The following is a 15449-nucleotide window of genomic DNA, read 5'->3' on the forward strand; positions in this document are numbered from 1 at the left end:
GAAGTGACTGATTTTTTTGGACTCATTTCAATTTGGCTTTAGGTTAGGATTTGAAATTGAGACTGATTTGGTTCAAGTCCTATCTGGGAGGCCGATCCCAGATGGTGCTGCTGAGAGATTGCTGTTCTGCCCTATGGCAATTGGCTTGTGAGATTCCACAGGATTCAGTCTTATTCCCTATACTGTGAACTCACTGGGAGAGGTCATCAGGAGATCTGGGCTGCGATGTCACCAATATGCAGATGATATCCAGCTTAACCTTTCCATCTCATTCCGAGGAAACTATCGATGTCCTAAACTGGTTCTTGAATTCAGTAACAGACTGAATGAGGCTGAGACTTAATCCTGACAAGGCTGAAGTTAGTATAAAGGCAGACCAGGAACTTGAGAGGTCCCATCTTGGGTGGAGTTGCACTTCCCTTAAGAAACCAGGTTTTCAGCTTGGGAGCGTCACTTATCACAGTGTTCACCATAGAAAATAAGGAGGCTGCTGTGGTTTTAACTTCTTTTTTGCAGCTTTGGTTAGTGTGTCAGCTGTGCAGTGTGATCTAGCTACAGAGATTAGTTACATCTGAGTTACATCTACCTTAGTTACATCTGAATTAGACTGTTGCAATGCACTGGATTTGGCCCCTTGGCTTGGGACTGGAATATCTTAAGGGCCATTTTCGCCCGTACATTCCTGCCTGGGGAAGAGGCTCTTTTGAATGTCCCACAGAATAGATCAAAGAAGCTTGTCTGATGGGTATATGAGAAAGAGCCTTTCTCTGGCACCCCAGGGGTGTGTGCCTGGCTCCTTCACTCTTGCTCTTTAGAAAACAGCTGAAGACAGTTTTATTAATGATGGCAATTGATTAGTTCTGTCTAGTGGCAGTTTTAATTTATTGATTTTAGTTAGTGTTTTAATGTATTTTATTGTATTTTGTTATTTACATTGTACAGTTATTTGAGTTCTTGTAATGTAGAATTAGTGCTTTAAATAATAACTTACTAAGTGTTTCACATAATAAATGAATACATTGAAATCTGAGCACATACAGGAGCTGATCCACAATGGATCAGACTGTAAGTAGTAAGAGTGTGGCATTATACCTGTTAAAAGACTCAATCTTGCCAAAACTTAGAGACAACAGCTGATAGTATCTAAGGAAAGTATAAAATAACATATGTAAAACTGTTATGATCCTTCGCTATATTAATAAAAAGGATAAGGCCTAATTGTTCTACTATAGTTCTTAAAATAAAGATTTATTGAACCATGTAAGTTCAGAGTGGTCTCATTCAAGTAATGTTTGCCAACTTTTAGCAAAGATTCTTGGTTTAATAACCTTACTTTGATCTGGAATGGCAAATTTCTACAAAATTTATCACTACATGTTTCTTAAATGTTGGTGGATCTGTTAGGACCTAGAACAGGTCCCAGATCTGCCAACTGGACATTGTTCTGGGTTAAAACTCATGAGAGTATCTCACCACACTATTTTGTATGCCAGCCAAGGAATTTTTGTGTGTGTGCAGAGTTCTGGTTTTGGCTTTGCACAGCTTTACACGGACTATGTGTGTTTTACTTCGTGCGTGCCAGCAGTGAATATATGGCATAAGCAGACTGAAGTCAACAAAGGTAGCAGCTAAATGTTACCAATAGTAATCAAATTTGGAGAAAAGATCTTACTAGAAATGAAAAAACAGCATCACCTTTATGTATATTTTTAAATGTAAGACATCAATATGGTCACCTCTTTCTATATTAAGTGCACTTGAATTAACAGGAACTCATATTGAAATTGCCCTGACCTAGATGGCCCAGGCTAGCCTCATGTTGTCAGATCTCTGAAACTAAGCAGGCTGGCCCTAGTTAGTATTTGAGTTGGGGGTCAACAAGAAAGTCTAGGTCGCTACGCAGAGGCAAGCAGTGGCCAACAACCTCTGAATATTTCTTGCCTTGAAAAACCTTCATCTTGGTCACCCTCACATTATGCCCTATTCCAGTGATGGCAAACCTTTTCGAGACTGAGTGCCTAAATTGCAACCCCAAACCTGCTTATTTATCGCAAAGTGGCAACACAGCAATTTAACCTGAATACTGAGGTTTTAGTTTAGAAAAAACAGTTGGCTCCAAGGCGTACGTTACTCGGGAGTAAGCTTGGTGATAGTTGGCAGCTTGGCTTTGAAGCAACCAAGCAACTCTTCCAGTGGGTGAATCACAACCCTAGGAGGGTTTACTCAGAAGCAAGCCCCGTTGCCAGCAACTGAGCTTACTCCCAGGTAAAGGATCACGCTTTAGTTCTTTGCATGAAAATCAGTGGGGTTTAACAGCGCTTAACAGGGTTACCTACACTGCTTCCCCAAAACTAGGTCTTAGGTTTAATGCTAATAATTGAGCCCAGCGGCCCAGGCCAGCCTAGATGTGTGTGTGGGAAGTGTGTGGGGGTGGGGGTGACTCTGTTTGTGCGTGCCCACAGAGAGGGCCCTGAGTGCCACCTCTGGCACCGGTGCCATAGGTTCGCCACCACTGCCCTATGCTGATCCCAAGGGATGTTTTTTCATGGCCTACAGGGCCTGCAGTAGGAAAGATGAAATAGGAATGATCAATTTCTTGTGGTCCTTTGGATTCAATGCACTCTTAGAAACCAGTTGTTGTTTGATAGATTGTCAGTTGTCCCCATTTCTTAGGCAGAAATCCAGAGTTGTGAGACTGAGATACCTATGTGTCCCGCTAGAATTTTGCTTTGTGTTTCTAATGCAGCGGTTTCAACTGCTGAATTAAAAACAGTAAGTTAATCTCTGGATACACGTGTGGTTCACACTTTGAATTTGCACACTGGTTCCTTGGATCTCAGTTATGGCAAGAGCATCTAACTTTAAATTATCTTCAAAGGCAAAAATAATTTTTTCATAGTCTCTCTGGCCCTAAGATTTTCTGTCTGTCCTCTACTATGGCCAAGGCCTGGTGGAATTCTTTTTCACCTCCTTCCTTCATTTAATGTTCCCTTCATTTTCCCTTTGCTCCTCTCCCCTTCTTGGTTCTGTCTCCATCCTATTCAAGAAATTAAACCACTTCTGACTAGTGACCCTATTACCATGTTAGCTTGCCACCATGTGGAAGTTTTTCTCCCCACCCTTTAGATGAATAGGGTTCAAGATTGTGCAGATAAACACACAGCTCTGCAAGTTAAATTTAATTTGGCCTTTTAATTTGACTTTTCAGTGTGACAAACTACAGTTTTCTTTTAATAAGAGACCATAGATAGACAGATCCTACTTTAAAAGCTGCTCTCCTCACCCTCTTCACTTTGTACTCTGCAAGTTACTTCTTATCTCATGCTCCTTATTTGATTAATTTCTGCTGTCCTCATCTCTCTGGGCTTGAATTTGGGCACTTAATTTAAAACTTAAAACTTCAATGAGAAGCAGTTTTCTATTTTAACTTGAGAAGTGATATGTTCTGATAGGGTAATTAGATTATATTTTATGGTGCCAACAAGATGCAGAATAGGATTTGTGTTTTACAGTGCAATCCATGGGAGGCAGTTCCACAGTGGATGGGGACAGTGCTGCCACAGTGCAGCTGCATTGCTTCTTAAGGGATTTCAGGCAGTGCGGGGAGCACAGAAAATTGAACAACTCCCTGACTCATCTGAAATTCCTATTGCTGTCCAATGGGGTATGCGTACACCACACTAAAATGTTGTGTAAATTGTTGGGCAGCAAGGGGGAAAAGAACTCTGAAGTTGACTCCACCCCTGAGATGACCCATGGACTGTCCCAATTGCAGGCTTCCGTGGTGGAGGAGCATTGGCGAACTGCACGCTGCAGCTTCTGGGTTTGGGCACTGTGTAATTGTGCTGCACCCTGCTACCAACATATTAGCCTCCTTACTAGCCCATTTGCCACATATGCTGCTGATTGGATACCCATGTTCCAGAACTCCCCCTCAGATTGTACTATTGCTGTTAGATTGACTTTATGGTTTTATAGTGTGTGTTGTAAAATGTTATATATGCCATGTTATTTATATGTTGTTAGCTGCCCTGAGTCCAGCTTGCCAGGAACAGGCAGGGAACTAATAATATAAAATAATTTTAAGAATTGTTCATACTTGAAAAACAATAACGAATGTCACTCCCCCCCCCTTTTTTTAAACATTAGGTCAATGGATTACAGAATGACTTTGATAAAGAGAGAACAGAGTCTCATACGATAATACGAAGACTGGAAGATATTCTGAAGTATGTAAAATGCCTTTTTTCTTGGAATGTTTTTGAAGAAAGGCTGCTGCAGTTTTTTGATGCTGTTGTCACTCCTGTATGTGGATTTTTCCAATGAGATCGGTTCAACTTCTGCTCTTTTTATATATGAATATTTGGTTGAAATTTCGGCACCTGCAGAACATAGAAAAAATTAGTAGATTAGCTCAGACATGTAATATCAACTCTTAGCCTGGCACTATGTAAATGAGACCTGTTCTTGCTTATTCCCTTTTCTCTCTATTCCCTGTGCAGTCAGAGTCAGTTGGGGACTTCCACCTCAATGTATTTGCCCTCTAGTACCAATGCTTATTTGCTTTAAGACAGTGTTTTGTAATAATATTTTGATAGATAACTTGAATTCGGATGGAACTATTAAAATTTTTGTACTAAATGGTTAATTAACCCGGAGAGCTCAAAGAGGCAGATGTGAGCACAGTATTTGATTATAGCTGTTTCTATGTAGTTTGCTATAAGTGCAAAAACTGTTTGACTATGGGCTGGCTTTATATCCATAATGTTCCACACACACTGTAGAACAAGTGTGTTTGTGTCACCGTGTAACCAGTTGCAACATTATAATATATTCAACTAAGCAGATCATTTATTTTTGCCATGAGAACTCTTAACAAAGAGTTTTTGGTTTTCCATAGTAATAATCTTTAACACCAACTGTATATCTATTTTGGATCGATAGAAACACAAAACAAGTATGCCAAAGTCGAGGTTCACAGGTGAATCTAAAGTGCTGCTGTTTCAGGAGCGATGGGATTTCCTTTTCTTTCTAGTCAGATTCTGGGCTTTGGCAGTGGAAAGATTCAGTTTTGGTTTCTATTAGGTTTTCTATTATTGTAGTACAGAATGTGGTGGTGAAAGAATTGCCATTGTGGTGACAGACATTCTAACTCAGTGGTTCTCAACCTTCTTAATGCCGCGACCCTTTAATACAGTTCCTCATGTTGTGGTTACCCCCAACCATAAATTATTTGTGTCTCGGTTCCTAAGACCATTTGAAATATTTGTTTTCCGATGGTCTTAGGTGACCCCTGTGAAAGGGTCATTCGACCCCCAAAGGGCTTGCGACCCACAGGTTGAGAACCGCTGTTCTAACTCTTTCCATACCATTTTACAAATGGTTAAAATACGGCATGTACCATTTGAAAACCGATTAAGTGATTTGCTGCTTTATGGAATAAACAGGAGCATCAGAACAGTAAGACATAAATCTGAAAATCAACAAACACACATACACCACCTGCATGAGTGTTCTGTCGTTGCCTAATCTGTAGGCTAGCAGTACGTTGATGAAAGGCAAAAAAGCTTTCACCAAAGCAAGATCTGTCCCTCCGGTGCTGTTGGTCCAGTGAGCACATTTTGGACATGCATGAAGCTGCCTTATATTGAATCAAACCATTGGTCCGTCAGGGTCAGCATTTTGCTGACTGAGGAGGAGAGAGCAGCCACCAGTCTGCTCATAAAGATGCAGGACTCTTATTATGGTAATCAAATTGGGCACAGCTTGTTTTATTGATTACACACTAAGATAACCAAAGGCACAACATAGAGGGCGGATATGATCACTCAGCAGCATTCTCGCTGAGCTCAATACATTCCTTTCCTCAGCCCAAGTGCTGGCCAACTGTAGAGGGAAAAGCCCACTTCGTACAGTTCATCTGGGTCTGCCCATCCGGCAGAACTCACAGCCCTGTGCTGCCCAGCCTCTAATGGTCAACCCTGCCGGGCCATGCAACCAATGCAGGGAAGGGGGTTCCTTGGCTTCCCCTGCTATCAGGCAGCAACAATGGCATGGGTAAGTGATGTGCTATGTATATCTGTTCACACTTGTAGTTGCTCTCTAAGGTCTCAGGTTGTCTTTCACATCACTTCCTACTGATCATTTTGAACTGGAGATGCCAGAGGTTCAACCTGGGACCTTCTGCATACAAAGCAGAGATTCCTCTATTGAGCCACAGCCCCTTTCCAGTGTTAGCATGGCACTTGCTAAACATTTTTTCTGGAATCTAGAAAAATCCATGGGCTTGTTAGAACCATAATAAGGAAGTAATTCAAATGCATTTTAAACCATAAAGGAGACTCGGAAGGGAAGTGACTGCCTTTGAATGTTGTTTGTGATGATTTAAGCGACTGAATTGAATCATGTTTGCAAAATTAGCCAAATCATAATGATTACTGAGACAGATTTATATTAGAGGAAATCAGTGGTTGAATTCCTGAAGAAACATACAGTGGTGGTAGTTTCTGGAAAGCTAAACATCTATTTTTCCCTTTGCTGTAGTTAAAGTGTTATTAAGAAGTCTTCTAGGGAACTTTTTGTGATCTGACAGCAAGCAATTTATGCAGAATGTGTGCATAAGGAGATAATTGAGCATGTAAAGTTTCTTTAAATTTAAGCCAAAACCTGTTGGGTGTTATATACTTTTACCTTATCTTTCTCACTTACAAGGACCACCCCCCCAACACACTTCCTTTCAGTCTCGAGGTCAAATAAGCTCTAGCAGTTTTGTACATGGGTCAACATGTGTTCTGACTTTCAATGTAATGTTTTATTTGGTTACATAATTTTAATTGAATAACTATTTTTATGAACTCATTAATGTAATTACACATAATGCATTACAGTCCCCTGAAGAAGTCTCTTGGGCAGAACACATAGGGGATTTTTATCTGAGTAATAGAATATATTTTTACCTATTCTCAGCATCATCTTGGCCTTACTTTTTATGTTCTGTAAGTTGATTCTGGATTGGCCACGAGATTATATCTGAAGAATGGAGAGGAAGTGGTGTCTTTCAGTGGTCTTTTGGTGATTGACAGCAAGTGTTTGGGAATGTTTGCATAAGAAGGGAACTGAGTGTAGGGTAGTGACTGGCAGTTCTAAAATTAATAGTTCTCTGCAAATAATGCTTAACAAAGTTCTAATGCACCTTCTAAACGCTATTAAATTTTCAGTGGAAACATATAAAATATAGTTTTTCTTCTTTACAGTGCTTGTAATTACTGCACATTCCATGTCAATACTGATTTATATTTAATGTTAGCTCACTAGTCACTGCCATGTTCTCTTTACTGGAATTAACTTTAATATATTAGTGTTTCTTTATAAGGTAATTTAAAATGTGAGGGACAGATCACTTATTAGACTAAATCTTTCTGGGTATAATCTCATTGGCAATGAATACAGAAAATGGCAATGGCAGACAATTACATTGCTATTTATGTGGCAAGCTATCAACTAAATATATGCAGTAGATGTTTGAAAGTTGGGTTTAAATGTGCATATAAACGAGTAAGGGAGTGTTAATAAATGTAAAAATGGCAAACACTGTAATTCTGGTTCTCCAGTTCAGAGACTGCTGTTCTTAACCACTTCACCATGCTGCCTCTCCATACTGACTCTTCTTAGGCAACTTTCCATTGTAGGGTGTTAACAGATGGAGCATCTTCCATAGATGCAAATAAATAAACATATATGACTATCCTAAGATCTAGGAAATGTCATACAAAAATTGGGACATTAATTTTTATTTCATAAAATGATCTTTATCCTTAGTGCAATTTAATATCTTGATTTAATTTTCGCTCCACAACCTTCTACGTATGTGTTATCTATGGATTAGCTATTATAATCTTCCACTGACACATATATGAGAAATTTAATGAACTAGCAGTAAAGCCCATTGTATGAACAAATGCAATGAGCTCTAGAAAACTGTTAGTGGGTTAACAACAGCCTCTGAGTAGGCCAGCTTGTCCTGCCTCTCCTCCCTGCTTGGCCCCACAGTTTAACACAGATGATGAACACCTAGCCTAACTATTCAATGGGAAAAAAATCTTACTTACAGATCTTCCCCCTACCCTCAGACGGGCTTCTCTAACTTTGCCAACAGGCTCTTCCAATTCAGCTGCAGCTTGATAGAGTTTGTCCTGTGTTTCCAGGCAGGAAATTCTTCACAATTCACCACAGTCCTAATAGAGGGAATAACACAATGGAGGGAGGAGGAGAGTATGGCCTCCTCCTGCACTTTCTTTCCTTTTCAAGGCTCGCCACCACCAGACAGAAGCATATTATGTGGAAAGGAGGGGAATATGACTTACTACAGCAAGGGTTGCTAGGATGTTTAGTCCTTGCCTTTCCAGGAAGAGCTGGAATCTGGAACTCCCAGATGGCCAAGGACTATATTTCCCAGCAGCCCTCACGTTTTCTGGTTCATCAGGAACATGCTGCTCAATTATATAGTAAGACAAAGGGGTATTTGTTTATTCATTTAAAACATTTCTATGCCACCTTTCTACCTAAATAAGGTCCCCAAGGCAGCGAACATCAAAGCATTAAAATGTTTCAGCATTAAAATATTAATACAGTAAATAAACCAGTTGAAAATACAAGTGTATATAAAGTGTTTAAACAATTTGATGGAACATATAAACAGAATCTGGGAGAAGGTCAGTAAAAGTTCGTGGGGGAAAACAACCTGCTGGTGCAAGGTAACAATAGAGGGTAGTAGTGTAATATAGATAGCAAAAGGGAACTATTCTCAACTGCATGTGAAGCTGTTAAAAGCATATGTGAATGTTATCTATAGTTAATTGTCCCATAATAACATTATTTTCTCTTGCACTCACTCTTTGTTAGCTGTCCTAAGAAACAAGGCCAGATTATTTAGAAGTGCTAATGATACAGAGCAAATGCTCACCAACTGGTTGCTTTGAATTCACTCTATAAAACTGTTTACATAACCTCCCTTTCAACCCAATCAAATTTATCCAATCAAATTGTTTAAAGTACAGACAGAATCAGGTGGACAATTCCATCTACAGATAGGTTTGTGTTTTTCATCATAGTGTTTTCCAGAACGTTCTGACGCTGTTATTAATATTATGAGCATTTGGAAATGATAGCACTGAACAATATTTCTTTCAAAGTCATGCTCTATTTTGTGGTTGCATGAAGTGATAATAGTGTCAAGATTCAGATCTGCCAAACAGTCTGAGACATGAGTCATTAGGAATTATGTGGTGGTTGAAAGTGTTAAGAGTTTCTTTGTGTATAGAGTAGCTGGTGTTGCTGTGTTTTGTTTTTTGACAATATATATGTAGTGGCCACTCTCAGCATGAAATGGCTGAATCATAGAATGAGAAGGATATTGAATGAAGGGAGCTTTGACTCTTGAAAGGTTATACCCCCCCAATCTTGTTGGTCTCTAAGGTGTTACTGGACTCAAATCTCACTGTTGTAATGCTGATCAACAGGGCTATACTCTGAAAGAATGAAAAGGGATCATTTCAGGTGGAGTCTTCTGCATAATCACAGTCATAAAGGACAAATACTTCCTCACATTAATAGGCCTGTGCAAGACCTGTCTTCATACCCCTATTAGGCATGTAGGAGGTTCCTATACCTTACCTATTCTGGGAACCCTGTCTAGTACCAGGCACTGAGCTTCGTCCTTTGTTCAGTGCTGAGAGGTTTCATTAGTTGTCCACCTTCGCCTGCAGGGAACATCAGTCTTGCCATACTTAGAGGACATGCTAATCTAGTCAATCAGACTTCAGTGAGGGAGAGTGGATATGGTCTGCACCGTTGTGTGTTTCCAAGATTCAGTTTTGCCTTCAATTGGGACAAGAGCTCCCTTATTCCTAATCAGAAAAGTCAGCACCTGGGAGCTTATATCAATTCAGTCTGAGCTACCAATTTGAGGAAAGACAGATGTGTCTCCAGGCAATTATGAGTTACTAGGCTGATGTTTAGTCACTGGCCCAGCTGCTGGGCATACTAATAGAATGTATATGCCAGGCCTTTCTGGATACTTTTCCTTTTTGTTCAAGGATAGATGGATCAACAACACAACTAGATCCCTCTCTCAAATGTAGTAATACAAGGGACTTCAGCATTCTATGGAACACTATTCTTTGCTCATGGGCAATTTCTATAAGAACTGGCTTGTGTCCTAATCGTGGCAGATGCTAGTCTGTTCATTTGGGAAGTCCATCTCCAGAACAAGATTTCCCAAGAGATCTAATCCCTCTTTCAAGCAAAGCGGAATATCAATTGCATGGAGCTCTGTGCCTTAGACCAAATTGAGCAGAGACACAAATTAATCTACAAAGAAGATGTTTGCCAAGGCATACATAAATTGGCAAGGTAGTGTGAGATCAAGGGCCTTCCATGAAGAAGCACCAGTGGTCCTAAGGTGAGCGGATCATCACTTTTCATCTAGCAAAACAGAACATGTTTTGGGGAAGACAAACATAACCATAGACTGGCTCAGCAGAGGACCATGGACAAGCAGAGTGCCAAGCTTCAAGTCTTCCAGCTGATATGCAGGTATCACGTAAAGGCCATAATTTGCAGGTCTGGAAAACTGGCAAATCAGCAGGTTCTTTATGTGTTTTAAGTGCTTGCAATGCTATGGAATTGATGTACTCAGAATGAAAGCTCTATTGTATGCCTTTCTTCCCATCAAACTGATCCCCAGGATTCTGTGGAAGATCTGGAATTATTTGACATCATCAGGGTTAGTTAGAGAGTAGAAAGGGTTGCTTCAGTTTCCAGGCCAGTCTGGGATTAAGAGAAAGTCCCTCCTCCACTTGATACCTTTTGCCCAGAACCCTGCCTACTGATCAGAAGGACCTACCATTTTAAAATGTTCATTATAGTATCATTTATGAGCAAGGAGTGAGGTGTATTTGTTCCCTATATCATTCAGGGGGAAACCTAGCAGCATAACAAAGATCATCCTAGCAGCCACCATCCTATAACGGCAAACATCTCTGAACAGCAACACGAGCAGTGTGGGATTGCCTGTGACTCTACCTGAAGCTGTGCCTGTTTTTCCAAGTTAAAAGCCAAAGAGAACTCTTCAGTGAGTCATTCACATTTAAAGAAAAATTAATAATAATAGTTATAGGTTTCAATCCTAAGAATCCTTTCAATAAGTATGAAGGCTTGCTCTGTTGAAGGAATATTTCCTCCACTCACAACGACACCATAAGAAATAAATACAAGTAGTCTACTGTCTACTTAGTATTTATAGTATCTGTTTTGTACACACTTGTTTTATCCTGCTCAAGCTTTATTGTGATGGTATTATTCTGAATTGTATTTATTAACAACAACAACAACAACAACGTGGCATTTTTGGCTTTAATGGAACTTAATATTTGACTTCTCAGTACCTGGTCATTTGACCTTTCAGTTGACTAGAATGTCAGCCTACTTATGAAGAGAGGGATGAAATATTAATTTTTAAAAGTATGCTTATATCACATGGTGAGCTCACACTATTTAAAGTGGCATCTGCTTTTGACTGTCCTCCTCCATGTTTAGGCAAGGAGAAAGGGGGGGGGGTCTGGGTCTGCTAGGGATATCCAAAGCAGTAGCCAAAGCCACATGTTCATTGATTAAATTTTATATACAGTGAGCCAACTGAGTGTATTACTTCTTTAAAAAAACAAAAGAGTTGAGCACAGCTTGAAAATTGAGGTTTAGAAACAAGAAACTGGTGATTGAACATGGAGCAACCCCAATTTATGAATCATTAGAAACTAAATAAAGAAGCGATTTCATATCCTTCATGTTGTATCTAGCAAATCTGCTTTTCTGGATCTCATGGTTAAAGTGACCAATGTTGGGAATTAATTATTGAATGTTGGTACTAGAATTGACTTGGTGTGATGTTTGTGCAATTCACATCTTTCAAGCACAGAAGTGCATGAATATGTTAAGATGGGAAGGGGAATTTCTGTCATGACATAGATTCTCTGCACTATGTTAATCCAAAGCATTTGTTATCTTATTGAATGGTAATCCTTGTAGTCTAAGATCCACAATAAATGTAAGTGGCTGCGGAGTCTGACTGATCATAACTTTCTCTGGTTAAAATCCTCTCTACCACTTCCAAATCAGTGAGAAAAAAGCAGCCCAGTTCTAGGAACATCTGAAACCATTTAGAGCGAAAGCAGTCAAAGTTTCCATCATATTGTAAACATTCCTTTAGTTCTAGTGAACATGCTGACATAACCCTCACTCTAGGGGGCACAATGTAAAATATGAGTAGAGGATAGAAAATATGTGGAAATCTTCTTTTATGGTGTCTATTTAAAAGAAATTAACTATTTCTAGCCTGAATTTATTCCGTTGATTTCTCCAGAAGTCCATTAATTCTTTGTCATATTTTAAAAGATAAAATAAAAGAGTGCACAGACAATCTTATGCCTTACATTCTTTTGTGATCTGTTCCTTGGAATCTTCTTTTATATATAACCTCTTTGGGGGGGGGGGGGGTTCTCTTCATTTGTTCCACCCAGACCTTCTTTGAAATAAATGTTTAACGGAACCTGCTTAGGGAACTGAGGTGATTCCCCCCTCCCTTCACTCACAAACCAGCTGTGGTCATCCCAAACATTATTGTTGTTGTATTGTGGAAGGCTTTCACGGCTGGATTCAACTGGTTGCGGTGGGTTTTCCGGACTGTGTGGCCGTGGCCTGATAGATCTTGTTCCTAGCGTTTCGCCTACATCTGTGGCTGGCATCTTCAGAGGTGTATTGTTGTTGTTGTTGGTGATGGTGATGATTTCACAGCTTACTTGAGCTGGTTGTTGGCCTTTTGTTACTATTAAATTACTACTACACCCCTGAAGATGCCAGCCACAGATGCAGGCAAAACGTTAAGAACAAGATCTACCAGACCACGGCCACACAGCCTAGAAAACCCACCACAACCTACTAAATTTTGTTTAATATCACAGCTGCCAGTTCTTTAGCTGGTTGTTGATCTTTCATTACAGTTTGAACCTCACTCAGGAACCTAGAACATTGAACTGTATCAGCGTATTACGTGTTCGGATCCCAGCAGGACTGCCTTCTAAATTTGACAGATGTTGATATTATTGTCGTTATTGTTGTTAGTACTGTTATTATTTGCCTGTAGGCTTGTAAACAGAATGATCAAATTTTTGTTCTGACTTGGAATGAGTCTCCTGATAGTGATACGTTGTTACCCATCCCCCTTCATTCCTTCCAGTTTCCAGAAATACAAGGGAGCTGGTAGTCTTCAGGATGGTTGAGGGTGCCTGGGGTCAACTCCACCTCTAGGCCTAGGCAGCTTGTCTTGGTTATCTTTGTTTTTAATTTAAATTTTTTACCTAGCTTCTTTGAGTTGTGTATTAATATAACGGTGGTATAGAAAGCCTCTTCTGGTGGGTGAGATAATATAGCACCTTTTGTATGCTTTTACGTGATTATTCGCTGTTGCTATTATAACGTGCACTTCAGCCTACTCAGCAGAGCCTAACTAAGTGCAATAACTTTAAGTTGTCTGAAAGATTTGTTTTTGGGAGTAAATATATAATTTGTTATGAATGGTTCTGACAAAAATAAAAGTTGCAATGGTTTCCTAGTGAGAATCTTTATTCTCACGTGAATATGGTTTTTATGCTGATTATAGTTTCTGCTAAATCAGTCCTATTGAGAATATGGAAATGATTGCTTGACAATAGGTATGGTTGACAAAAGGAGGAACTCTTTTCATTCCTATTAAAATAGATTGGTTAGGCTCTAGTAGATTATAATTTATCTATTTGATGTATTAGGAACTCCGACTTTTCCCTTCTCTTCCATGTTTTGTTAATTTGGGTGTGTTAAAATGTGGTCATCAATGGCTGATTGAATTATTTGTTTACAAGTTGTTTACTATTTATTTAAATCATTTTACTATACTATTCTAAGTGGTTTACAGTCAAACAAGTTAAATGTAAAATCTAAATTATATCTCCTTTCCCCCAAAATTTCAAAAAATCAGTCCCAGTTGCTGAGGGCTAGCAGATGATCTCCTCAAGCCAGCATCACAATCTGTGGCCCCTCCCTTTGTTACTAGCAGTGAGACAGGAGAGTGATGATGTTTTGAAGGCAATAAATATTTCATCTTCACACTTCAGCCTTTCTTTTTATTCCTTTGATCTTGTTTAGGTTTAGTTATCATTTGGCTTGCATGGCTTCGCTTACTCACCCCCCCCCCGCCCCCAGCACACACCATCTGTGTTAAAAAAAGAAGACGTTCTGAACATATTCTGCCTTCCTTTGTTATAAAAAAGTGACTATAATCTTTTTGTTATTCTTGCTACTGATAACTGCATCTAAAATAGTATTCAGTTACATCTTAATTCCTGTGATAATATTGATTACATTATACATTTACATAGAAAGCATAAACATAAAGGGCACAGTCCTTTCCTACGTGGGTTTACGGCATGTATGTAGGAGAATACTCATAGGGTGTAAAAGAGTCCTATTTTTACCTTTTTACCTCATCACCTACACACAGATGTATGCTGACACTGTAACAAGTCAAAATAGGAAATGGAAGGTCTGTATGAACCTTTCATATTCTTCTCCAGCCTTCTTCCTCTACTTGATCTTGGTACCCAAGTTCTAAAGCTTGCAGGATGGTACTAAACTGAAAGAGGAAGAAGATGGGCTGCCATTTCCTGTAATGCCCTGTTGTAACTCCCATGCATGTGCTTCTATGTGTAGACTTGAGGGGAGGGCAGTGTGACATAATCTGCATCAGATTAATTGAAATTTGACTTATGCATAATAAATTTTGTTAATCTTTAAGGTCCATTGGCTGTAATAGACGTGATCTCTGATTTATGCATAAATGGAGCAAATTTTGTTTGTCTTAAGGACTTAAGGTCTGGCTATAACAGACTTAACAGGTGCCATCTAGAATCATTCTCTGCAGATAAGTTGTTTATGCTTTAGAAAAGTTCCTGAATTCGAGGCTCTAAGGGCCAGCTGAAGCCCTATTAGATTATTGTATTATGTGGCCACTGCTGAATCAGTAGACTTCCTGTGCTCCCTTCAGTGGAAGCTTCTAGCTGCAGTGGAAAAAGCAGACCTATGGCTCTCTTGTCTGGTATGTTGTCCACACTAGTGATGTGTGTAAGGTGCTTCAACCTGCCTTTCAGAGTTTTGGTTTTTGGTACAGATGAATGATCTGTACATCTAATTCTCACTCAACCTGTCTTCATCTGTGGATACTTAATTCTGTGGATCAGGGCCAGGTGGAGAAATCACCTGAAAACATCCCGCCAGGTTTACAGAAAAATTGAAAAACATTCCCCAAATTGATGGGGTCTTTAATTCCCCCCCAGCAAAACCCCCTCCCCATGCACCTCTCT

At 39.6% G+C, this 15449-nt stretch overlaps 1 protein-coding gene across 6 annotated transcripts in view; it reads left to right on the forward strand.

Moving 5' to 3' along the window:
• The window catches only part of CEP112 (centrosomal protein 112), a 282423-nt gene that overhangs the window by 82904 nt on the left and 184070 nt on the right, over positions 1–15449 (forward strand). For all 6 annotated transcript variants that reach the window (XM_048491015.1, XM_048491020.1, XM_048491019.1 and 3 more), the window contains one exon: positions 4150–4229. In XM_048491015.1, the coding sequence (XP_048346972.1) occupies positions 4150–4229 (80 nt within the window). The remainder of the gene's footprint in view (positions 1–4149; positions 4230–15449) is intronic.

The sequence above is a fragment of the Sphaerodactylus townsendi genome, linkage group LG03 (assembly GCF_021028975.2).
Source record: "Sphaerodactylus townsendi isolate TG3544 linkage group LG03, MPM_Stown_v2.3, whole genome shotgun sequence".
Lineage (NCBI taxonomy): Eukaryota > Metazoa > Chordata > Lepidosauria > Squamata > Sphaerodactylidae > Sphaerodactylus > Sphaerodactylus townsendi.